This window comes from Pezoporus occidentalis, unplaced genomic scaffold, assembly GCF_034315485.1.
Source record: "Pezoporus occidentalis ecotype Australia unplaced genomic scaffold, CSIRO_AGI_Poc_V1 ctg301, whole genome shotgun sequence".
NCBI classification, from domain to species: domain Eukaryota; kingdom Metazoa; phylum Chordata; class Aves; order Psittaciformes; family Psittacidae; genus Pezoporus; species Pezoporus occidentalis.
Window position 1 is genome coordinate 186,855 of NW_026914953.1, and position 25,528 is coordinate 212,382.

The 25,528-nt window shown below is 45.7% G+C and overlaps 2 protein-coding genes across 3 annotated transcripts in view; one reads left to right on the top strand and one right to left on the bottom strand.

The window, feature by feature from the left end:
- THOP1 (thimet oligopeptidase 1) overlaps positions 1-25,528 on the bottom strand; it is a 330,697-nt gene that overhangs the window by 120,489 nt on the left and 184,680 nt on the right. The gene's annotated exons all lie outside the window — the stretch shown is intronic.
- Positions 63-25,528, top strand: part of INSR (insulin receptor) — a 50,296-nt gene continuing 24,830 nt past the window's right edge. The window contains exons 1-2 of the mRNA XM_062627542.1: positions 63-403; positions 8,209-8,760. Coding sequence (XP_062483526.1) covers positions 325-403; positions 8,209-8,760 — 631 coding nt within the window. The 5' untranslated portion in view covers positions 63-324. The remainder of the gene's footprint in view (positions 404-8,208; positions 8,761-25,528) is intronic.

Genomic DNA, 25,528 nt, shown 5'->3' on the forward strand with positions numbered 1-25,528 from the left:
CCCGTCCCCTGCCCGGCTCCGCGCCGCCTCTTTCCACCGCCCCGCTCCGCTCCGCTCCCAGCTGACGGGGGCAGCCCCTTGTTTACTGGCCGGAGAGGCAGCCGCCAGCCCGGCCTGCGCTGGAAGGGGCCGCTGGAGCCGGGGCTGACACAGAGGGGCAGGGAGGGGCCCGGGCGCTATAAAGGGGGGGGCGGCGGAGCCTCACCCCAGTCTTTTACCGACGATGCGAAGCCGGGCCCGGCCCCCGCGCCCGCCCCGCGGCCTCTGATTCGCCCCCGCCGGGACGCGCCGAGCCGCGGCGGCTGCAGCAGCAGCGACGCGGGCATGGGACCGAGAGCGGCGGCGGCGGTGCTGGCCGTGGCCGTGGTGCTGGCGGCCTGGTGCGGCCGGAGCCGTGGCGAGAGTGAGTAGGGGCCTGGGGGCGCGGCCTAGGCTGGGCGGCGGGGCCCGGGCGGGCGGCTGGGCCGCGGCCCCGCGGCGGGAGGGGGTGAGGCGGCCGGGAGGCGCGGAGCGGCCCGGCCCCGCCGCGGTTACCCTTTGTACCTGCCCGGGGCGCGGCGGCGGCTGCGCCAGGCCTCGCCGCGGGGTCGGTGGCTGAGGCGGCTCGGCCGGGGCCTGCGGCGCGGGGCCCGCAGCCCTTCCCGCGGGGAGCGGCTCGGGTCACCTTCACCCCCGGGTCCGGTGTGCGCGGCCCCGAACCGCTGCGGGGTAGAGCGGGGGGGGTCTCGGCGGCGGCCGGGGTTGGAGCCGGGACGGTACCGGGAAGGGCTGGAGCTGTCCCCGGTTCACCTCGGGATTCAGTCGTCGGCGCCTTCGGAGCCGCCCAGTCTCTCGCTGTCCCCGAGCCGGCGGGAATCCGGTGCGAAGGGGTCCCGTCCCCTCCCTGGTTTGCAGCCGGACCGGGCTGAGCTGTAGCCGCGCCCGGCTGCGGTCCTGGAGGGGTTTGGTGTGGTGAGGCGTGAGCCGGGAGGTTTTGCCTTTATAACCACAGGGCTGGTTTTCAGTACCCTTCAGCTCCACGGGTATTAAAGGGAGAGGAAGCTAGGGGTAGGGATCGGTGTTCAAACGGGGTGTTGTCGCACACAGGGTAGGGATGTAAAGATGGTGTATCGGAGGTCCCAAGCCTGTTAAATCCACACGAGTGGACACAAGTTTAAGCCTCATAAAGCTGTTTTGGTGGGTTACGGTAACTAAACTTGCTCAGGGAATTCTTCTGGTTACAGGCTTTAATTTTGGATGAATTTGGCAGATGTTTTTAAATAAAGGTGAAGTATTTAAGAGAGCTGACTGGCTACACAATTTGTCTCTCCCATAGACAATCCCATGGTCTACCTGTTAGCTTCCCATTGGAAGAGGCAATAGCAAGAGAAAGGGTTCAAGTGCGGGTGATGCTTTGATGGGTGTTTTTGAGACACGTGTCATGTTCAAGGGATAAAGCAGGTTGTACCCTTAAGACAGCTTCTTTTTAACAGCAATTGAACAAGTTCTGTATTTCCAAAACACCCCAGATCTTCATGCGTTTTATGGTTGAAGCCTTAAAAAGAGGCCAGTGGGATGGTTTAAACTCGGGAGGGAAGGTCCAGCTGGCGATCATGTACAAACCTGCCCCTTACCAGCAGAGAAATGGGAGAGGTAGTTGACATTCAGCACTAATAATAAATACGTGCACAACTCCAACAGTTCCTAATTGGAAAGCGTTATTGTTACTACCTCAGCCAAGCATCTTATTTATCTATTTGCATCATATTTATATCAGCACGCTTTTGGGTTGTAAATGTGTTGATGATCTTAACTCCCTAATCTTTGCTGTATTACTGAGCAGTAGGAAAATACACTGCAATTCATGGATGGAGAAACGGGAGCAAGATACGAGATTTTCAAGTCTGGGGTAGGTTATTTTTATATCACTCATGCAGGGCAAATAAGTTGTCAAGTATTTTGCAGACTGTTTGGTCAGTGAGGTCCGTAATTCAGAAGGTTTGGGGGTTTGGCTCCGTGTCCTGAGAATGATTGGATCACAGTGCAGAAAACACGATGCTAACAGGGAGGCCTGTGGCAGCATGGCTCAGGGGTGAATGCACCTACAGGAGTTGCATAAGCAAACAAGTTGTTCCCTGAGCAACAGAACTGATGAAGTCTGCTTTCTTGGAGGTTTGTGTCCTGTGTTCTCCACAGACATGCCCCATGACAGCACAGCTCTTCAGTGACAGCATCCTCCCTCCCTCAGCGCAGCCACACGGAGGTTTTCTTGTGCCTTGTGTCATTCTCTTCCCTTTATTCCTTTTAGACAGCATCAGGTAAGAAGGTGGGGGAAGGCAGCGTGTGGTGTGCGTGTGTGTAGGTGGTTCTGGAGGCAGACTGGGTGGGTGGTTTGAATTCACGCTTGAAGCATCCTTTGGATGGAGGCGCTGAGTTTTCCCTCCCTAATCCATCCCCAGTTTCCCTAAGCCTTTTGAAACCTGATATGTGAGAATTCGCTTCCTCTTTTAAGTGTGACTGGAGTTAATTGGTGAGTTCAGAAGTTACCAAGAGGAGTAGAAGCAGGGGTTAAGGAGAGGAGACCTGACCTGCACATAAAATCAAGACCCAGATATCTTGTTCTGTGACGAAAAACAGGCTTGTGTGGGGTTTTTTTCTCGCTGTGTGTAAACATAATGCAACTTCTTGACATAAATCTCACACGTGACTGGTACACGTCAGTTTGCTCTCTGTGGTATTTAGGGTGGGATTTACCTCACCTAGTTTTAGGCATCTACCAGCTGAGCAACTTACTCTGGGCTCCTTTAGTGATTAGTAGAGAACTAATCGATGCTGTCGCTAGAATTTAGAGTACACTTCCTCCCCTTCTACACTTCTTACCAAGGATCGGGTGCTGCGCATGTACTGCTGATGGTGGGAGTTAGAAATCTAGCTGAGCCCTCTCTACCTAAATCATCAGGTGGGACAAATTTCACTTTGTATTTCTGTAATAATAGCCTTTTAAGATAATTGACTTTGTAATTATTCTTTCTGGCTCATACAGCTCTTTTTTTTTATGCTCAAAAACGCCTTAAGAAACTGGTCCCTTGTTCCACCTCAACCCTGTGTTAATGTTTGATGTTGAGAGAGTTGATCTAGAAAGAAATTTTGCTCCCAAGAGGATAAAGTAGGAAGAGTAAGTGCAGCAGGGCAGGGCTCTATCAAAACTAGGCAACAACTGTGTCCATGGGCTGCCCTGATGTGCCCTCTGGCTATTTTAGAGAGAGGTAGCACACCAACTGCCTCTCTGAACACTCTGTAAACCCCATAAGCTTTCTGGAGGTCAGTTTTGGGGTGACTGTCAATATTGGTGATGTATAAAACCTGTTCCTACTCCCTCTGAAGTAATGTTAAGGTCTGGCAGCCCTGACTCCTGCCTGTTGCCTTGAGTGATCTCCTGTGGTCCTGGGATGCTGTTGCTTCACTGCCCCTATCTTTGCATGGGAAGCACAGTAGTAGGAGCCATGCTCTGTTTATGTTTTGGATTGAGTGAGGAGGATGTAGTGATACCACAAACCAGGCCAGACCTTGAGGTTATGGGGGCTCTTAGCATTGAAGACTGCCACCTCCACGAGAGGTTCAGCAGCTCTGTTTTCTGAGACGTGGTTAGAGGGGGCTGGAGGTTTAGTCAGGCTCACTTTGGAGCCCTTGTCTCAATCTGCTTCATTGGCTCAGATCTAAGTGGCTGAGATGGAAAACGGGAGTTTAAAGATTAATATTTGATACTTAGGTATTTTTGTGTTCATTCATTACTGTGGTAGACTGGAAGCTGTCTTACAGTACCTTCTACTAAGGGAGTAGTAACCTTTAACCTGCCACTTAGATGCTGAGACAGGAAAACATCCTGTTATCCTAAGAAACACCCGAAAGCCCTTTTTCCAATTTCCTAATACCACTTCTAAAAGTCAGCCTTATAGAGAATTGCAAAGCTTTTCACTTGACCAAAGGGAGTGTGATTCTTTCTTAGATAACTTGTTTACTCAAGTAGGCAAGGGATGCTATAAAAATGCAGAGTTAACCAGTAGTTCTCTTGAATGGTTTGTGATCTTCCTGCACAGTGCTGCAGTATTCTCATCTTGACTGTTAAAGGGCTGGAGCTCTGAAGCAGTGAATCATTAAGGTTTGGTATCCACATGGTTTACTATAAACAAGGCTTAAGTTCCAGCTATTCCCCTGGTGTTAGCCTTTATCTTGAAAACTAACCTCTGGCATCAGATCTAGTTTGTTCATTCAGGACTTGAAGGTTGTTACCAAACCAGTTTGTTCAAGAGGCTTTGGCAGCTTTGCAGTTGGTTGGTTGCTTGTCTTTCAAAAGCACGCCTGGCAACTTTTTTTTTCCTTGGGGGTCTGATGAAACATGTCTGTGATGATTGTGTTTTTAGGTTACTTTGAATAGCTGGGTAACTTCGGGGTGGAGGAGTGTTTCCCCTGGCACCGTGCTGCTGGATGCAGAGCCTGTTTCTGCTCACATTTAGGCATTTATGATTAGTAGAGGTTGTGCCAGGAGTCTGAACAGGAGTGGCTTTGGGCCTACTACTGTGGAAGCAATTTGAGCTTTTTTCTTTTCCTGAAAGCTGATTTATGTGGGTTTTTTGAAACCAGGTTGTCTATATTGTAATTGATGGCTCAGCTTTGCTCACCTTCTCCTGGGATCAAACCTGCCTGGCCTTCCTACTGAAGCGTTCATTAATTCCCCCGTCCCTGCAGAAGAAATACAATTGAGAGGAGCTGTGGAAAAATGCTTATTACTTTGCTTAAAACTGCTTCTTGTTGTCTTGGTAACAATAAATGTATGGGGTGACTTAAGCAGCTACTGCATGACAGAAGATACCAAACTGCAATTCAAAAGCATGAAAAGATTGAGAACCTTCCAGCAAAAAACCCCCATATTTTGGTTTGGGTATTCTTAACCCTTTATTTTCCTTCTTGGTCCTTGAGGTGATATAAAAAAGAAGGCGCTCAGATCTTGTGGTATTTATCACTTAAAAACTAGACTGAAGCAGAACATTAAAAATAGTTCTTAACTATTAGTTTTTTTGTCTAAAAGCTTGTAGGTTTACAATGACATTAGCCTTTTGTTCAGTTGGTTTATTTCAGAAACAAATCCTGATTTGAGTTCCTCCTAAGTTTCTGCAGCAGCAAACATCAGCATTTGACATTGCCTTTCATGAAAAGGATTTGTGCAGAAGCCCCCAGGTAGTGGAGGCACTTAAGCACAGCAGCAATGTGCCAGTTTATTACATCCCTGTTGCTCAGTTTTAAACCAGAATAACTCTGGTCACATCCTGGTTTGCCGGGAATCTCCTATCTGGTCCGTGCTGGCACCACTAGTTACAAATAATGTGTTGTGTATCGGAGTGTAGAGTTGATGAAACCCACAAAAATAGTTCTAAAAGGCAAACAACTGATGGATTGATTTGCAAAATACGCAAAAATGGTGCAAAAAATGCAAACAATTGATGGTCGATTTTCCAGGTGCAGTTAAGAAATGCAATAAGGCTTGATTATTGAAATGTACCAAATAAAGGGTTTATTTCCTAATAATAAATACATAATAATGCGGCTGCCCCATCCCTGGCAGTGCCCAAGTCCAAGTTGGATGGGGCTTGGAGTAACCTGCTCTAGTGGAAGGTGTCCCTGCCTGTGCAGGGGGTTGGACTTGGATGAGCTTTAAGATCCCTTCCCACCCAAACCAGGCTGGGATTCTATGATCTTCAGGCAGTTTTCTGGCTGTTTGGACCAGGAGCAGCACTACTTGTGTTAGTAGTGATCTCTAGAAGCCTGCAGGGATATGAGTCAGACTCACAAGCAGCGTAATTTTGACTTATTTCGAGTATGTAGGGAGGTGGTGAGTGCTGTGAGCTCTGGGAGTGTGGAGGATCAGCCTGTTGCTAGAAAGAAGCAGAGAACACTCTCTGTGACACCTTGCTGGATGCATATCCATTCCTTGGGCAGAGAGGATCACACTTCCTTGGTGCTTGATACATGCACCTGTATGTCTGATACATGGTGTGGGGCTGACGCAGCAGCTGACCCCTTGGGATGGTGCCTTCAGACTGGGTTCCTCAGCTTTGTGACGGGATGACAGCAGGACGCTCATAGCCTGAAATGCAGATGCAGAATTGGAGGACTTGTACCAAACTGCTGTTCTTTCCATACAGACTCAAGGGTTTTGCTGTCTTCTCCTTCCGTGGAGCTGAGCAGGGATGAAGGGGTTGTCTGGGGACGAGCTTGTGGCCCATTTCTAGAGACTTACCTAATTCTAGTCGAAATGATGAAAGACTGAGGTAATCATGCTTAGTGTATATATGCATTTTGTGGCCTTGAGCCACAATGAAAGTGTCAAGCTTTTACTCTTGGAAGTAATTCTTAGTCTGTAGAGTTGAGCTGTATTTTTTGCCCTTTCTTTTTCCTTAAAGGCAGGTGTATTCATTCAGTTTACTCTGGGTAGTACATCATGCCGTGATACAGCAACTGGGTATGGGTACCACCTCAGCATGCTGTGTTTTACCTTGTCTGCCCAGCAAGCAGTAAGTAAGAACCACAGTGTTGGATTTTGGATTTATCAGATCGTTTTAGCTGCACTGGTGACTTGTACATCAAATTTCAGTGTCTGAATTTTGTTTGTCCTCCCATTGTTTCTCCTTCCCTGAAGAAACCACTGGCCTGCCTTGTCACACGCTTGTTTTTCTTGGAAATAGCTATGTTAGTGATTTAAATTCAATATTTGGAGTACTTTTAACTGAATCTGTTGTTCTCCCGGTTCTTTTTAGCCCATGGGATGTGCAGCAAGACAGCTTCCTGGCTTACTTCCAGTTTGGCTGCAGTTTTTCATGGGGCAAAGAAGTTGCTGCAGGCTGGTCGTCAGGTTTCCTTTCCCACTTGTAAAAAGTACATCTTTGATGTTGGAGGCTCTGTGTTTGTTACTTGCTTCTTTCAGAAAGCAGTTTAGGAAACAACCTGGGTATAGTACCAAAAAATCCCATTGGGCAATAACACTGCTTCAAATCCTGTATTATTTTATTGCACTGGAGCAAATGTTTGAAGGATCATGAAGACATTTGCATCGAATTCATTGTTAACCCTTACAGCAGTGGGCTGTATAAAGCCATGAGGAGTCAAGCATAGATATTAAACATCAGTCTCCCAAATCAGTGTTGTAAAGCCTGGTTGTTGCTGGGTGATTTCTTGAAGCTGTGATGGTTTTATAGGTGGTGAGCTTGACATGCAGTGACAAAAAGAGTAAAGATATTGTGCTTTTAATTCTTAAGGGGTCAGGGGGACGGGGCTCTTCACTATAGACAAAAGAGAGAATTGCTTATGTGGACTATGCTATGCAGGAATGGGGCTAGAAACTTCCTTCTTCATTTCTTATCTGTGCTTAGAGTTAAAAAACATTTTCCTATTCAAATCTTCCTTCCCATCTTTTCCTTTTGCTGGTACCTGGACTCCTGTTGTTCTGTTTCCCTTCTAATTTATGCTTCATGTATTTGTTCACTTTGCCTGTTCTTTGGGCTACTGATTCTACTAAATAAACTATCCGGATAGCCAAGGCAGGGAGATTTGCAACCCTGAGAAAACAACAAAAAAGCCCAAACACTGAAAGGAATGCTTGGAACAAAAATTCCTGGTGTAGTAAATGACTCCTGTCAGCAAAGTCTGGGCAAGCGTGTGAGCTGTAGCCTTGCGTGTGTGTATCTCCAGGTTTTCCTGCTCTCTTCTGCACCACCCTTTCTTAGCCATTATGCTTTTCCTATCTTCTCCTCCCTGGAACCATTGTAAATCACTCGCTCTAATCCACTGTCATTAATTGCACAATCTGAGATGAGGTAGGTGTGTCACTGGCAACTATCTAAAGAAAACAGACTCACTTGCATAGACATCTCTTACTTTGGTAAGTGCCAGATGACATCTAAGGACTGGTGTTACAAGTGCAGTTGTGATAGAAGTGATATACTCAAGATGGCAGAAAAAGTTATGAAATACTTTCATTCTTATTTTGTAATCGTATACCAGGGGATGTTCCTTGCAGTTTATTTTTTAACACTTAAAGCTTTACTGAAAAGCATCTGACCGCATATTCTAAGTGTAGCCGTACATTGTGATGTGGTTGGATAAAACTCTGTGTTCAGAAAGCTGAAACAATTACCTTTTATGAAGGCATAAATGACATTGTTCTTTGCCTCCCAGTTTGCAGAAGCATGGACATCCGCAACAATCTGACCCGGCTGAACATGCTCGAGAACTGCACCGTCATCGAGGGCCACTTGCAAATCTTGCTGATGTTTAAAACCAAGCCTGAAGATTTCCGTGAGCTCAGCTTCCCTAAACTCACTATGATTACAGACTACTTGCTTCTCTTTCGTGTGTACGGTCTGGAGAGTTTAAAGGGACTTTTCCCCAACCTCACTGTGATTCGAGGAACTCACCTGTTCTTTAACTATGCGCTGGTCATTTTTGAGATGGTTCATCTGAAGGAGATCGGCCTCTACAACCTGATGAACATCACTCGAGGCGCTGTGCGGATCGAGAAGAACAACGAGCTATGTTACTTGTCCACAATTGACTGGTCGAGGATTTTGGATTCTGTAGAAGATAATTACATCGTGGCCAACAAGGACGACAAAGAGGAGTGTGGAGATGTGTGTCCCGGCACTGTGAAAGGGAAGAGCAACTGTCCTCCTACTGTGATAAACGGCATCTTCATTGAACGCTGCTGGACGCACGATCGCTGTCAGAGAGGTGAGTCTGCAGAGTGATGTACATCAACTATGGGTTTGCTGTCACTTTTTAACCTGTCTGGTCTATTGGAGAGCTATTAGGTACCCGTTAATTGCTACCTTTAAGCACAGGTTCCTCAAAGCAAGGCTGAAATTGATGTTAAACAGGGGAAGAGAAAACATTTGGGATGGGGCTGTTTCAGCAGTTCTTTCACCTGTGTAAATGAAGCATCCAAAAAGGTTGTGTTTGGTTCCTCTGGAAAGGCAGGGACTGCCTAGAGCTCCCAAGTTAAACAGGCTGTGAGTGTGACTGGTATCTTGTGCAGTAATTAGTGGTATTTGTATCTCTGCTGGGGCTTGGGTAGGGGATTAAGTAAATGTCCCAATTGACTGAAAGGCTGCAGCAGGCGGATACAGAACAGTGGGGAAAAGTCTTTGTGGAATAAACCCAACCCTAGAGAGGTGCAATTACATCTTTACAGAAACCTTCCTGCCATATCAAAGTGTAAGACAGCGGATGAGTGAGCAGCGTTTGCACAAAGGAAGATGCTGGAAGCCAAGTCAGACCTGAAGGGAGAAGGGGAAGAAGGAGAAAGGACCTGGGTGGGAGTTGCCTACAGGCAGGAGTCCTGGGGGGATGAAATAACTGGGGTTTTGGTTCAGGGGAAAAGCTGTGTTCAGAAGGCAAACTGCTGTTGTAACCCCTGAGCTCCAGTTCTTCAACTGTATTAGGGTTGCTTTTAATTTCATACAGATTTGGTTTTTTTCCAGACTTGGAGCTGACCTTAATTTTAGTTTTAATTATATATTTACTTTGACTTATGTTAAATCTGACTCGACAGGGAGCAAAGTGAATTGAGGTAAAACTGACACGTTTAGAATCGTCTGTCTTTCTGGAGGTAGAGCATCCGAATGAAGCAGTGTGTCCTAAGACAAAATTAGGAAACTTGTGGGCTGGAGAGAATTTCTTGCCAAGCTTTAAAGGGCAACTCTGAGTGCTAAGTGCCAAATTTGAGAAGGAATTCCTACCAGTATGCATAAACTAATGAAATTAATGTGGTTTCCCCTCTGCTACTCCTCACCCCAGAATCGTCTGGCTTCCTTTTAAAGAAAGTGGTCATTTTTTGTTGCCAGAATAACAGGGTATGAGCAAGAAGATGCAAGCATTTGTGTGTGTGCCTTTTTTTAAATGAAAAGCAAGGTTATAAAGCATTTTAGTTTGTAAACTCTTTTGGCATACAATTATCAGTGCCAAAACCTGGTTTCTTATGTATTCATGTTTTCTGTTTTCAGCTTTTTCATAAGGTTAAAGATAAAACTGAGGCTTTTTCAGTGGCTAGACCACTCATAATGTCCCTCATTCCTGTGAATTTTGTGGGGCTGCGTTGCAGCAGACTGGAATGTATGGTTTCTCTCCTTTACATGACTGTCTATTTGCATGAAATATGTAGGAATGTAAGATTTTAACCATTGGGGCAGAAATGTCGGCTCCCGAGCCTCTTGTACAAATGCAGTTAAATTTCTTGGAGGAAACCTGTACAGTATCACACCCCATCTTAGCTCAGATGCCTAAGGAAGCCAGCCTAGTAAGTGTGTTGGACTTGAATTTGAAATTGAAATTTGAATGGGAAAATGGTTTCAAAAGTAACTGTATGCAGATGCTCCCATCTGGTTTTTCTGAGGTCCTTGTAGAAGACAACCTGCTCTGGTGGAAGGTGTCCCTGCCCATAACAGGGGGTTGGAACTGGATGAGCTTGAAGGTTCCTTCCAACACAAACCATTCTGTGATTTAGAGAAGCAATGCTCGTGCGTACTTCGGCTGTAACTGGTGTGCACTTTCCAAACCACTTCACAAGCCACGCTTATCTTTGTTTTGAATGCAGAGATTTGTACTTTTATTTCTTGGTAGCTGGTGCTCTCAACAAGCTGGTATCTGTCTTACATTGTGCCTTGAAACACCTGCCTGTGTGCTTAAAATGACTTTAGAACAGCTTGAGTCGTTTTTTAGACTGTGAGTAGCCTTTAGAGTTCCAGCAGATGAAGTGACATTTATTTAGAGAACCTGTTGGTGGAATTGCTGTGTTCTCTGTTCCTGTGCCAGCCTTAATGTATCCTTAGCATAATTGTTTTGTTGAGATTATTAAGGGCTTCTGTGAGTTGTACTTTGGTTTTCCTTAGTCTCAAGAGGCTCATAGCAGCTCCCAGGACTGAGGGTGTTAATGTCATGAAGTCTTTCCCTCTGCATTTTTCTGGAACTTCTGCTTATCTGGGCCTCTTCAGCAGCTGATGCTGTGCTCAAGTCTCCCATCTCTCTGGTTTTAGGTGTCTTCTCCTTTTTTATTGTTGATTTTTGTCTTTTAACCAATGCTGGAATGAGATGTAGCAATTGCAGTCTGATTTTTGTGGGGGAAGTTTGGGGTTGTGTGTTGCCAGTTTTACTGCAGGTTATTTGTACCTCTGGTTTGTTTCAGAGGACTTTGGGGTAGGCTCTCCCATTTGCTGTTTTTCTGTTTTCCACCTCTGGATGGGAAGCTGATGCTGTCTCACCAGAGAGCACTGCTGGCCTTGTGTGAATGGGAAGGGATACAGCAACAGCTGGGCTTGGAGTGTGGTCCTGGGTGTCCCCTATCTCTTCCACACCATTCCCTGACCTTGCCTGCTCTCTGTGGTCTCTCCTTTCACATTATCCCTGCCACATCTCATATTGATCATGCACCTTTGATACATCTTTATTTTAATCAGCACAGATATCTCTGTTAACTCCAAAACTAACTTTCAGTTATATAGCATATAATTATCTCTAAGGCACACGTCCAAGGCTCTGAATCATCCTTGCAGCCTTAACTCTAGCCCAGAAATTCTTTCAGTTGGTGATAACGTGTTCAAGACAACAAAGTAAAGGATCTTCTTACAGATGTTGGAGTTAAGGTCGTGGATGAAACCGGTTGGAAGGAACTGAACTGATTTGTGGGCAGCTGCATGCTTTGAAAACACACTCAATATTGTGTGAGTGCAGAGCTCTGTAGGTGGATGCACCAGAGGCTGAGCTTGGTCAGGATGCTTCCTGAAAGGTTTCTTTGCTAAATCACTTATGTTGGTGTGAAAAGCAAGTCAGTTCAATTAAGGCCAACTCCTGGTATATTTTGGGTAGGAAGGGAGGGAAATATGTAGTCCGTTTGGAATTTGGGTTTAGCTGGTTTTTATGGCAGCCGGGTGCTGTTCCTGTTCTGGAGGGTTTGTACCTTTTCAGCCCACGTTTTTGAGGTGTGCTGGGTTTTTTTTACATGCATCCTTGTCTTGCTGAGAAAACGTCGTTCTCCGAGAGCAGCGTCTTCCCGCAGAGCGGCTGCGCTGGAGAAAGCAGGCAGCAGAAACGCTGGGAGTGCCACGTCCGAGCCCTCAGTCTGGATCTGCCAAACGTGATTTTCATCTTCTGCATTTTTTTCCACTCTTCTTTTTTTTTTTTTGAATGTAATAAAAATGCGGGTTTGTCACAGCACTTGCGGAAGGAGCAATTCCCTCTGAACCAGGAGTTCCTGCCTGTTCTTTCTGCAGTCAGTCCTCCCTGTCCATATATGATTTGAAGCAGTCTGATGGTTTTGACAGTCTAATTATAAAGGCAGGTTCAGCCTTTAACTTGCAGATTAATTCATCTGGAGGTGGAGAAAGTTAATAGGAAGGAAAAGTGGAATGCCTAAATCAGAATGATCAGGAAAATGAGCTGCAGCATCAGGCAGTCCCTTGGTGAGTGTTAAAGGGCTGCATTCCTGGAAAATAAGGATGGATATCTGAAATATAGGCTTTGTTCCTTAGAGGATATGATGAAATTACAGTTCTCCTTTTCATCCTGAATGAAACCTTTGTAGGAATCTGTTATCTTCTTGATCTTGGGACTTCACGCAGCCAGGAAATTTGGGTTATTAAGAATGTGGGCCATTTCAGGCTTGTCCACAGACTCCTTCTTTAATCTATTATCTTGCTTTATGTGGTAGAACCAAAAGTTGTATCTCTTAATTAGTGCAATCTACACTTGGTTGCATGGAAAGAAAGTGGGAAGTGTATGAAACCATTTAAGTCAATTGAAGACAATGGTATGACAGAGCTGGTAGAAGGGGTGACAGCCTGGAGTAACTGATGTGCAAAGGAGCTGCTAAAGAAAGGTTCTGTATGGGAATAAGGATGCTTGTCCAGGCTTTTTTGTGACGTTGGGGAAGCAGGTCTGGGGACTGGGGCTGCCACAGAATCTCTCCTTTAATTTTCCTGTGGTTGATCCAGAGAAAATTCTGGGACCGGTATGGAACTAAGAGTAGCTTTAGGACCTTTCTTTGTTTCCTAGCGCAAGCAACACAACAAAGCATTCAGAAATGTCTCTCAACAAAACCCAAAATACCTTTCAACTCCTGTGAAAGAGCACCAAGTGCTTTTAAAGAGATGGGTGCCAGAAGAAATTCTGCAACTCTGAACATCTCCAGGGCAGGTTTAAATAACAAAATGTAGAGGTGTGTGTGGGAAACGTTTTGTGATGTTTACTTAGGTAGAAATATTACTTAGCAACAGCTTCCTGTGATTTTTATGTGCTGGGAATTTCTGTCACCGTGAGCTTAGTTTTATTACCTTAGCATGGGAAAGGGGTCTTGAAGCACTCCACAGACTTCACCAGCCTCAAGGGCAAGATATTTTTAAAGCTTCCAACACAAAAGAAATGTTTCCAGTTGCTACCACATGAAGTGGAAATGCTCCTTTTCTTTGGCGATCTGATAAGAGCTGCCTTTTTTCTTTTCCTACCTCTGACAAATGCCAGATGGAAGTTGACACCCGATAATCTCACTGGGGCGTCTGCTCTGAACCTTGCCAAGCGACAGCTTTATTGAGTGCGTGTAGTGCTTGTGGTTGGGGCTATTGTGATGCTCGAGACATCCTAAACTAATTCACTTGAGCTTATTAGGGGTAGTTAAGAGATTTATGGTGCTTGGTCAGACACAGCCCGGAATTGGGGGAAAAGAGGTGGATGGATCCCTCCATACAAGTGGCTATTTAAGATTATATTGCTTACCTTAAAAAAGCCAAACAAAACTTGGGGCTGTGAAGAAGCATCCAGTAAGTAAAGCATTTCTCTGCCTGCAAGTCTGGAGAGGGACTTTTGACAAGGGCCTGTAGGGACAGGCCAAGGGGAATGGCTTGAACCTGCCAGAGGGGAGACAGATGAGCTCTTCGGCAGAAGCTCTTCCTTGTGAGGATGCTGAGGTGCTGGCACAGGGTGTCCAGAGAAGCTGCCCTGGCAGTGTTCAAGGCCAGGTTGGACCCAGGGGCTTGGAGCAAGCTGGTTTTAATTGTAAAAGTATGCTAAATCAAATGCAGTTCTCCTGCCCCTTTGCAGATGTAGGCAAACAAAGCAAAAGAAATTTCATCTGCCTATGATAGTATAGTATTCTTCCATTTTATGATGAACAAACTGGACATGTTTGTTGTAGGAGGCTTTGAAGGGATTGTGAACTGTTGAATCATGGAATCACAAACTGGTTTGGATTGGAAAGGACCTTAAGACCATCCAGTTCCAACCCCTGCCATGGGCAGGGACACCTTCCACTGGAGCAGCTTGCTCCAAGCCCCTGGGTCCAACCTGGCCTTGAACACTGCCAGGGATGGGGCAGCCACAGCTTCTCTGGGCACCCTGTGCCAGCGCCTCAGCACCCTCCCAGGGAAGAGCTTCTGCCTTAGATCTAACCTGAGCTTCCTCTGTTTCAGTTTGAACCCATTCCCCCTTGTCCTGTCACTCCAGTCCCTGATGAATAGTCTCTCTCCAGCATCCCTGTAGTCCATACGCAGAAGTATATCCAGCGTGTGTGAGCAGCCCAACCAAAACATATCACTTGGCCAAGCTCTCAAACCATCTTTACCAGGAACGGGATTTGACAGGGATTGCTTCTGTAAATAAATGTTGTGGTTAAAAAAAAACAACACAAAAAAGGGCAAAAAGCCCCAGGTGTGACCAGTGCAAAGATTGTTTCTAACTGAAAGGGTGAGGATTTCAGGACATTTTGATTAATGACAGAGTTGGTGAATAACCCACTGTGTACTGGAGGAAGCAGCACTAACATTTCCTCAGCGTGTAACAGTAGTTGGTTACAAGTTCAATGATCATGCTTCCCAATTATATCCTATAATTGTGTGCAAGTTCCTATTGGAGGGATGTGAATGAACTTGCTGGGATGTTTATTAGGGTCTTGGTTAGCTGGAAAACAAAATAAGATGTTGGATGCTTGGTCCATGCCTGTAGTTATTTCAGTTGCTGCTTTGATCCAAAGTTTGTGGCACTACATAAGTGTACAAAGCAGCTCACTGTGGCTTCGACGCTGAGATGCTGTAGATGACAACTGTGTGTGTTCATCATCTTTATCTAGGTTTTTTTAGCTGACGGTGCTGGGGGGCCCCGTGTCTGGGCTGACATGGTTGGAGAGTCATCAGCATTGCTTTTATTTTGGCTTGTGACATTTAAAACAAACAGAGAATTAACTTTGGCTCTGCGTGGTGCTTGAATGCTGGCCGGGTGTAATGTTTTCACATGGGGAGTCTGGCTGCCTTGGGAATCTGGATTTGAAAATGAATTGAATGAACAGGACAGGACACTCGGCACCTGTCGATGTCCAAGAAGTTTTCTAATGTGAAATTTCCTTCTCCCTTCTTCAAAATAGGATCAGAATTGCTACAGAGAAGAAGGACACAGGCAGGGAAGAGGATGCTCTGTATTAAGTTGCTTCTAACTCAGTATCCTCAGTGTGAAATGCTTCACTTGAGAATGTGTTTTCCTGTGTACCTGACCAGAGGCTGCCTCCTGGGCATCTTGAGAGGTTGGAAGCTCTGAGAAAGAAGGTGCTGTAAAGGAAATCCCCCCCCAGAAGAGCTGTAAAGAAAGTCCAGCTCAAATAGCACTCGGCAGAATGCTGGGATTCATGTTCTTCCTATTTTTAAAGAACTTGGGGTGTGTGTAGTTTCCCCAGCATCACTTAGGTGCACTCCAGGAGAATAAATGGGATTTTCATCTTGTGTATCAGGTTAGACCTGCTCTTTTTCCATGGTGTCAAGGAATACTGCTCTGCTTCTGCTGTAAACCAGGCAATTTCAGCTCTCACAGTGTAGTCACTGAAGCTCTGGCAGGTTAAGCATTGGGCTGTTAAGCATTATGACCATTGATCATATGCAGGCTGATGGGGGTGACAGCTATTCAGCAAGTTTGTCCCATGAAGACCTTAAAATTTGCAAGGTCCCACCAGTTGGGGAAGGGAGATTTCATCAATCTGGTCATAGAACTACTCCAGTCTTTCATTTTCTGTGCATTGTGAAGGCTTCTGGAGATGTGCACTTGTTATTGCTGCTCACCTGGGACTGACAGCTGCTGCCCTGTGGCCATGCTAGAATTTCAGGGCCCTGGCACAATGAACTGAGCTTGAGCTCAAGCTCCAGGTTGGACTGATGGGTTTGAAGTCAAAGCAGAGAGTTAAGGCAACTTTGGTAGCAAACTTGTCAGAGATGAGAGAAAATACCTGCAGACTGAGCAGCAGTAACTTCTGGGTCACTGGCTTTCTGGTTCATCATGCTCCTGACCCCTAAACATGATTCCTCATTTAGTGTTTATTACAGAGTGGATTGTCCAGGGCAGGGAGGCAGGAGGTTGGTCTCCATTTGTTCATCAAAATAAAGCCTGCTGGACTACCAGATTGTAAGGAAGGGAAGGTTTGTAGGGCAAGGGAACAGCCATGGCTTGCAGTTGTGTAGCCATGATTTCCAGCTCAAGTTTTTATGTTTTCTCTGGTTTTGTAACTGGGGGGGATTTGATTATGTTAGCACAAAGCATTACTGCAGCGTAAGGCTTTAATACCTGTGGGCAGGGGCAGCACTTGCAGCGCAGCAAGGGAGAGCTTGGGCCCTATGCAGTGTTTCAGAGGTGCAGGAAGAGGAAAGACTTGAATGCAGAGATGTAAATTCCTTGGGGAGGGGCAAAACTGCAAAGAGTTTACGTGACACGAAATGGGGTTGCCTGTCTGCTGGCTGGCTTTTCCCTATCGATGTGAAGACTGCCAAGTCTGATGCTGTGTGCTAAAGAGCAGGATTATTTGGTGGCTGTGGGAAAGCTGCTGAATTTGGCAGCCTTGCTTTGGATAACGTGAGTGAGATGCCATTAGCTTCTGAGTTATCTGTTCGAAAGTACCCGAAAATACTAAGGTTTTACTAAGCAACCTGCAGCTGTTGCAGTGAACTAAGCGTCTGGAAATCCCTCACACAGACTTCAGACAAACTGTCATATCAGCAACTTCTTATGTTTGAGAAGGTACATAAAGAGTGCTTGTGCTTGAATGTGGGCTTGAACCCTGCTGCACTGTTAAGGACACAATTAGAAGTCCTTAGGAATGATGCAGGAAGCTTTACCAGTGTATTGGGTTTCCTAGGAATAAAGCACATGCAATCCAGCAGCCATCATGGGATAACTAAGCATTTTTCTGTTACCACTTTAAACGTCATCAGGCATCCATGCTGCGTTACCACACTGCAAGGATTTTAATACTTCATGAGCGATGAAAGTAGTCATTAAAATTTGAGTACTGGACAAATGTTCTTTTCTGCAAAGACAAACCCAATTCCACTGGTAGTGATAACAGCAGGACTTGTTTTTTCTGGTCTTCAGTCTTTTCTGAATGTCACCTTTCTGAAGTAAGGCTGATAGCACTGGGTGTGTTTATGCAGCTTCAGCTGCAGATGAATGAGTCCAAGAGTTCCCTTGTGAGTACCCCTCAGAAGCTCCCAAAAGCTGGAGAGGAAATGGAGCTCCTCAGTGTGATGCCTGTCTGAAAGTCTCACCCAGTGAAGCCTTAACATGGCTTAAAGCAATAAAGCTTTTGTTTTAGAACTGTATTTGAAGCAAAGCCTTTAAAGCTCAATAAACTGTTTCTCTGTTCATTCAGTTCTGTGGGATTTAGACTTGGGGAATCTGCACGCTCCGTGTTTCTGGCAGAAGGACAAGTGTAACGTGCAGTAGAAGTCTTACCTAGAGACTTAATGAAAAAGCATTTGTGTGGAGACCACTGGTCTATCAGAAACAACTTCTCACCTCATTGGTGGTTATTAAATGAGCAAAAGAAGTGCCATGTGTAGATTACCTTTTCCTTAGGCTTCTCTTCCACACTCCAATAACCTTATCTCCAGGGCTGCTGAAATAATTTGTGTGGTGTTTGGCTGCTCTTTCAGTGCTTAGAGTTTGTAGCCTACAAAACCGGTCTAGAAATCTATTAGAACTGGGTATCCACATCAAGCCTCAGTTTTTTGTTCTGGGGAATAGAAAATGTTCTCCTTTGAGCCTAAACAGTGCATGGATTTGGTGGGTGTGATAAGAAAAACGTCCTCTTGTTTTGCACGGCTCTGTTGGTGAAAGGAGGAGCTGCTGGATGACGGGGCTTGTTGATCAGCACCAGGGCAGAGTGTGTTGTTTTTCCACATGCTCTAATCTGTGATAACAAAAAGAACTCCAGATTGTGTTTTTCAAACACACTTTAGGTCTCTCGCTGCTCAGATTTGCCTGTGACTATGCACTGCGGTAATACATCCATCCACCCAAAGCCTAATTTGGAGTGGCACGGTTTCAAATATGAGCCTTGTTTTGATACTGAAGGAGGCTGAGCAGGAATCAGCATTAAACTGTCAAGTGTCTTGCTTCATACCATGTATTCTGCAGAGGATCTTGTGCTGGATGTGGACATGAGATACCACCGACCTCTTCTTAGCACTGCCCTTGGCCTCTTGGGTGGTTCAGTGCCCCCCTCCGTGCCTCACTGGTTGCCTGTAACATGGAATGAGCTGCTGGTGAGCTGGGCTTCAAGACACTTCAGATAGCGAATGCAGGAAGTGCCTGGAGGCAGAATTTAAGATGGGTTTAGACAAACAACTGTCAGAAATGCCTTGGATAAAGTATTTGACCTGGCTTCGGACAGGCAGCATCTCAAACTTCTTCAGCTCCTCTCCAGGTGAAGGTTAGTTTCAGCAACAGCAGCTCTGTTCTGAGGTTTGAAATGCTCATAGCTGGCTGAAGATAAAGACTCTTTGTCCCTGGAGAAACTGATGCAGCTTCAGGTATCTGGTAGAGGAGAGCCCCATCTCTTTTTCTTGCTAGATAATGCTAGTTTGTGTCATTTTTATTCCCCAGAGGGCTCTAGGCATTGTAAAGGTATTTCCATAAGCTACACACGCACACAGTAATTACCCACTGAGGGATGGGCAGGCTCACCTGCCGTGACAGACCGGCTCTGAACAGTCTTTAATTGCTCTGAGATGGACAATGCTGATGGTGACTGGTGATTAGACCATATCTTGCCTCCTGTGCTGATAAACATCCACAAAGCTGAAGCTTTTTAGCAACCCGTGGCACACGCCTGCACAGTCGTGTTCCGTGAGCAGATCCTGTTTCTCTCAATGGCCAAGTGTAGTTTAACAGGCGGATAATGAGACTTTTACTACTACTCTACTTCCTTATTGTCAAACAGTGATTTCAGTGGTGGTTGGTTGCGCTGTAAAATCTTACCACAGCAGAGGTATGGAATCGCAGGAGGGTTTGGTTAGTCCAACCCTCCTGCATGCTGTTGTGATATGGAAATTGGGGGGGGGGAAATGGGCTCCCTAATGACCAGTACCATGAGTTGCAGCACAGGTGGGAAATCAGTGTGGTAGCAGAAGGATGGATGTGTTAGCCCTCTGGTGAATCCTGTTGTGCATTGCCTGCTCACATGGGATGTAAGCACTCCGTGTGATTCCAGGCTGCCTGCTGCCAGCCCTAGGTTACGTTGGGAAGCAGGCAGCTGACCAGCAGCACTTCTTCCAAGGGCACTGCCTGCTTTGAGAGCCTGCTCGAGACCTGGAGTCGCCTTCCCTCTGCTGCTGTCTCCAGCAGTCAGCTCTGCCTGGCACAGACCAAAAGCCTTCCCCTTGGAGTGCCTGTGGCAGGACAGAGCCTGGCATTGTGATCAGATTCCCACCGGAGCTGTGCCTTGGCCAGGGTGGATTTGGGCAGCATGCTGAGTGACCACGCGCTGAAACACTTTATGCATCCCAGTAACTTAAGGAAAAGGATAAATCTGGTTGGTAGAGCTTCATCCTCCAGAGATTTCTGTGCACAGCTGGCCTTCAGGCGATACTTCACCTTCCTCTCTCCTCATTCTATCTGGGAGGTGAGGTGGGAAGCAGGGGATCTGGAAGAAATTATGTTCCTTCTTTCTCTCTGCTTCTTTTCAGTATCTTCGCCCACAAACACAAATTCCATTCCAGTATCTGTGTTTACAACTCATGACTGTGCCATGAAATCTGTCCAGATTAAAATCTTAACCTCTGTCTGACATTTTTGTGTAGATCATTAGTTATCAGCTTAATCTCCTTGTGGTTAATCTTATACTTCCGCCCATTTCATTACCTCTCTTGGTTACTGACAGCCCCACTTTCCTATTTGCTTTAAACTATGCATCCTCTTTGGTGTAGATTTGTTCTTATTGTGTGTCCAGATTCCATTTTATACATCTTTCCACATAACTTACCCAAAATGCAATCTTCCTCATCGCCATTTAGCTGAATATGTCAACTTAGTTTTCATTCTTTCATGCCTTGTTACAACATCTTTCTCTATGGCCTTGAGAAAAGCAGTCTTATTCCTCTCTTATCTTTGCAGAAAGCAAAGGTTAGACATTCTGCCTCATGCTTTGGTTGTACTGCTCCTTGTTTCCAGGATGGGGTTTGGAGGTAAAAGTCACAGCTTGTCTTAGATCTGTGTTTGGAAAAATCAGATGGACCTTGTCCTTAGACCATCACACTACATTGAAACATTTCTGCATATCTCCATTGCAGATACCAACTCCCATGCTTCTCTTTTATGACTTGCCCTGATGCAGCATCTTCTCTCTTTCAGCACTAAGCTGCTGACTTCTTATTTTGGTGAGTTCAAGCTGCTGATCACTAAGAAATAAATTGCTCTCATGAGAAGCTTGGCCCCAGCACTGTGGTCACCTGGCTTGAGGTGGTTCCCATCCTGCTTGTTAAGAGAGCAGAGAGCTGTGTTCAAAATACAGCATGGAGAGACTTCACATGCAATTACACTTATTTTTAGGACATCTGTGGCTGCCTGGACCACTGCACTGTGGTTCTCTTGGGTCTTCTGGGATCGCAGTGTGAGTGAGCAGGTTCAGTGGGAGTAGGTTAAAGTGAACAGGGATGTTTGCAAGATGCTGTACATCAGGAAGAGCAATATATAGTTAAATATTAACATGAAGCTTTCATGAGGTGCCCAGGTGGCGTGTCAACCGTTGAATGATAAAAACAAATCCTTAGGTTGTAATAAGGATTGAAGTTTAACAAACCACAACAGCAAAACAGCACCCTCAGAGCTCGGAGTAAAGCTGCCATGGAATCATGGAATGGTTTGGATTGGAAGGGACCTTAAAGCTCATCCAGCTCCAACCCCTGTCACGGGCAGGGACACCTTCCCCTAGAGCAGCTTGCTCCAAGCCCCTGGGTCCAACCTGGCCTTGAACATTGCCAGGGATGGGGCAGCCACAGCTTCTCTGGGCACCCTGTGCCAGCTCCTCAGCACCCTCACAGGGAAGAGCTTTTGCCTAAGGTCTCATTCCCCAAATTAACTTTAATGATTCTGGTTGTGGTCTAAATAACAAATGATCTCTTCCGCTGCGCCGAATCAAGCACAATATGAGGCGCCTGATGTCCAAACTACTTTAAAATTAACTACTCCTTACAAATTTCCGTGTTCCCCAGAGCTTGGGTGCCCTGAATGGTTCTGTTCCTTTTTACAGGGAGACAGATTTCACTTAGTGCTCTTTTGCATAATTACTGTCAGAATTGGCTGAAGCTTGGAAATGGCTTTATTGTGGTGACTTCTAGATCTTCAGAGATAAGCCCCTCACACTAGCAAAGCCTAGGGTTTAGTACCAATTTGCATGGGGGGTATTACACTTAGTGATAACTGCCTGAGGATTCCAGGTCTGCTTGAAGATGTGGTGTGTCGGTTTGGGGGCCTGCATATTGAAGCAGAGAGGTTGGTGGTTATTTCTGATCCTTTATGCTGCACTAAGCTCCTGTGTAATTTTGAACACAAAGTACAAGGAGCAGGCTCGATGTGCTTGCCAGAGAATGGCACAACAGCAGCGTTGTAGGTACTAGGTAAAGTATTTACAACTTCTTGTCGTTATCCTTGCGTGCACTTTGTGCCACTTGTTCTCTTTTAAGAGTGCTGCTGTGTTTTCAAATCAAACTCCTTGTTTTGGTATTTTCAGCTTGACTGCCAACAGTTTAGCCAGATTCCTGTGAGTTGTTTTTACCTGCTTGGGAATCAGCTTGACTGCACGATACTAAGAGATGACAACAGACCTAGTCTTGAGTCTTATTGTTATTATTCATTATTTTTCTTTGTCCCCTAGCTTTCATCAGAGAGAGATGGTTTGCTCTGTAGGTTCAGTTCATAAGGGGCTTGCTGTAAACACCATGTGCACTGCTTGAAATGGCAAATGTTTCTTTGATCTATATTCTATCTGGGTCATGTTAGGCATACTTGAATGGCAGGCATCCAGTTATCTGTGTAAATAGTTGGGGTGACAGAGGACAGCAGGAGTGAAAACCTCCAAGGGAGAGAAACAGAAGGATCTAGAAGATCTGTGAAACAACAGCCTGGCCTGAAGGTTCAACGGGAAAAGGTGAGGGACCTTCATAGTTGAGGTTTGTAGCCCAAGAAGTCCTATCCCCCCAAATAAGAGATGATAGTTGGGCTGTCTTACTAACTCCAGCCTCGAGGTGAGCCATCACGTCTGAAGTTACACCGGGTTTTGTAGCCTGGGTACAGGTACTGTGCTGTGTCCTCAGTGCGGTAGCTGGAGCAGCTCATTTGCAAAGGTTGTAAATTCTTAAGAAGATTAAGAGCAAGTGACCGAAGGCAGTGTGGATCTGTTGCAGCTGATGACTTCCTCCAGGCTTCATCCTATTAAGATGACTTATATATAAATATATTTTTGTTTATTATGTAAATAAAAGATGTGTATCTATAGGTATGTATGCATCTGAGTTCCTCTTAGTAAGATTTATGTAGTCCTTGACATAATTCACATATGAATTTCTCTGTTTCCAGAGAAATACTCCACCAGCAGTTGTAGTGCAAACAATAATAGATTACTCCACACTCTTAACAGCAGAAGGTTGGCACGCAAAAGACTGTTTCTAAAAAGACCTCCCTTTATCCATTCTTTCCTTCTACCAAGAACAGAGCTGAAACTTTTCCCCCTATCTCCATTCAACAACTTCTTTCACAGACCTCCATATCCTCCATTATCATGACTGGACAAGGTGGCACATGACTCCAAACACTTTTATCTTCTCTGAACTCACATTTGCTCATCCTTAAAAGCCCACACAACAGTCCCAGCATCTCCATAGGGTTTAGCTGTGGTGGCTGGTCTAGACTGGGAGGATGCCTTGCGGGAAGAAGCTGAATACACAGGGTTTGCAAATGGCACCAATCCTGTTTTGGAATATTTGAGACATTCCCTGTATGAGCACGTATCTTGTGAGAGGGCTGGGAGGTGCAACAATAGATAAGAGTTGTAACGCTGTCCTGAGAAATGTCAATGGGAAGAGCTTCCTTTATGTTTTAGTAAGTGTGTTGTTTTTGGAAGTTACTGTCTATGGGAAGGGAGGCACCTGCAGTTAATTTTATCTGTTCCTGTGTAAATACAGACCTCCTGATGTTCCCAGCTCACAGTTCAGTGGGGTCATGGCATTATGTACTGTAATATCTTACTTTATAAATAACACTTTAATTTTAGTGCTGATTGTAAAACCTTGGATTCATTTGGCACTTGCTCCTTCCTGACTTGGTGCTAAGAACTGAGATCCTGTGTGTGGATCACAGCATTTGAGGTGATGAGTTTTGGGAGGGTTGTTCCTTGGATGCCTTTGGCACTGGGGAGAAGGGAGGGATGGATGTTGTCCCTGTGAATAAGTGACAGGAAAACTGCTTGAACATCTTGTGATATCTCCTGAATTTTGCTTGATAACCGCAGCCAGTGTCAGGCATTGCTGGCGGTTGTGTTGGAGAAGTGTGTTAACCTCTTGGGGTTTTGCTCTCTCCTAGTTTCTCCCTTTACTTTGATGATTCAGAAAGGTCTGGGAGAGCTACTGAGGTGATGGGAAGTCCTTGTGCTTTTACAGTCCGATGGACCTCTATAACCATGTTCTTCCCAGACACGTCGCTGCCCTTGTAGTGCCCTGGGAGCAGTTTGCCCTGCGCAGCCCAAGAACTGCCACTGCTGGGGTTTGGGGTTTAGGTTTCTGTCTCTTTGGTCTTGGTGACATGAAGAAATAATTGAAGGACATAAACCACAGTGCAGAGGGGCTGGCAGGGCACTTTTTCTTGCAGCAACCCTCTGTCTACCCACTGTGCCATGGAGTTCTAGATTTATAACCTGGTCTTCACTGGACAGTTTTATTTCATTTTTAATAGCTCTTTCAACCTTATGCTACATGAGCGCACTCGGTTCAGGTGTTGCCTTGATGTCTTCAGATCAAGTAAATACTCACAAGTAAAGAATGATCATGAGTCAAAAATGAAGTTGTTTTACAGGTAAAAGTTACGTTACGGGATTCTGTAACAGACACTTAGTGACTTGCTGAATTTGGCGTCTTCTTGACAGGAAGAGTTCCTCTTGAGAAGTGATCAAGTGAAAAATAGCGTGTACACTGAACATGATTTAATACCTCATTTTAGAAGGAGGTAAGATCCATATGGACTTCGTAGCAGCGATGCCACTCAGCCCTTGCAGAAGTTGGGGAAACAAGCACAACCTCTGTAGTGCTAAATTAAGATCCCATGCTTGCAACACACACTCAGAGGAGTTACTGCCGGGGGTGATTAGTCCTTGGGTTTCCTTTTTTTACCGGCTTGTTGGTTTTGTTTTTGTTCAGACCCACACAGTCCCGTTTCTACAGAGGTCATTGTTGTGACTGTACAGTTAGGACATTAAGTGACAGTTCCCACTGCAACTGTAACTCAAGTATGATTATTATGTATGTGTGTGTGCAAGACTATTCATGGATAAATCTATGTGACCGATCCTGAAGCCATTTACAGTAAGAGGGGGGGGAAAAAACCCTCAGGGAAATGCAGAGCTCTGCGATAGTGTTTCTGTGGGACTCTGGCTTTGAATTATACACGTGTGCACGTCATATAACATTACACTAACCTAAGCTCTGGCACCAAGCGATACGTGTCACGGCCAAAACAAGCCATTTTAAGCTGTGTCAATGCCGGGTTCATACTGGCTTCCTCCTCCGTTTTTCTCCTGGTTATAAATATACCTCAGGAGTTAAAACACTCGCTGTGAGGATAAACCCTGCAATAGCCAGTTACATTGCATTGGCGTGGTGAGTTTTGTGGCATCATCGGCAGAGAGTGGCACCCTGGGCTCCCGGTGGGAGGTGAGGGCTTGTTTGGGGAGCTGGCAAGGGGTTAAGGAGTGTTTGCCTTGTGCAGATAGCTGAGCGGTTGGATGCCTCCCTGTGCAGGCAGCAAATGCATTGGCTGAGGTTGAGGGCGGTTCTCCTGCCACAGATGTTTTCTGTCCTGGACTTCGTTGGATCTGGAGCCTCCCAATTGCCTTGTCTGTAATGGAAATAACAGCTTGTGTAATTCAGGAAAAGGGACCTGGTGGTGCAAGGGGAGTTTGCTCCGTGCCGCTGGCTCGGTCAGGATATGGCTGGTG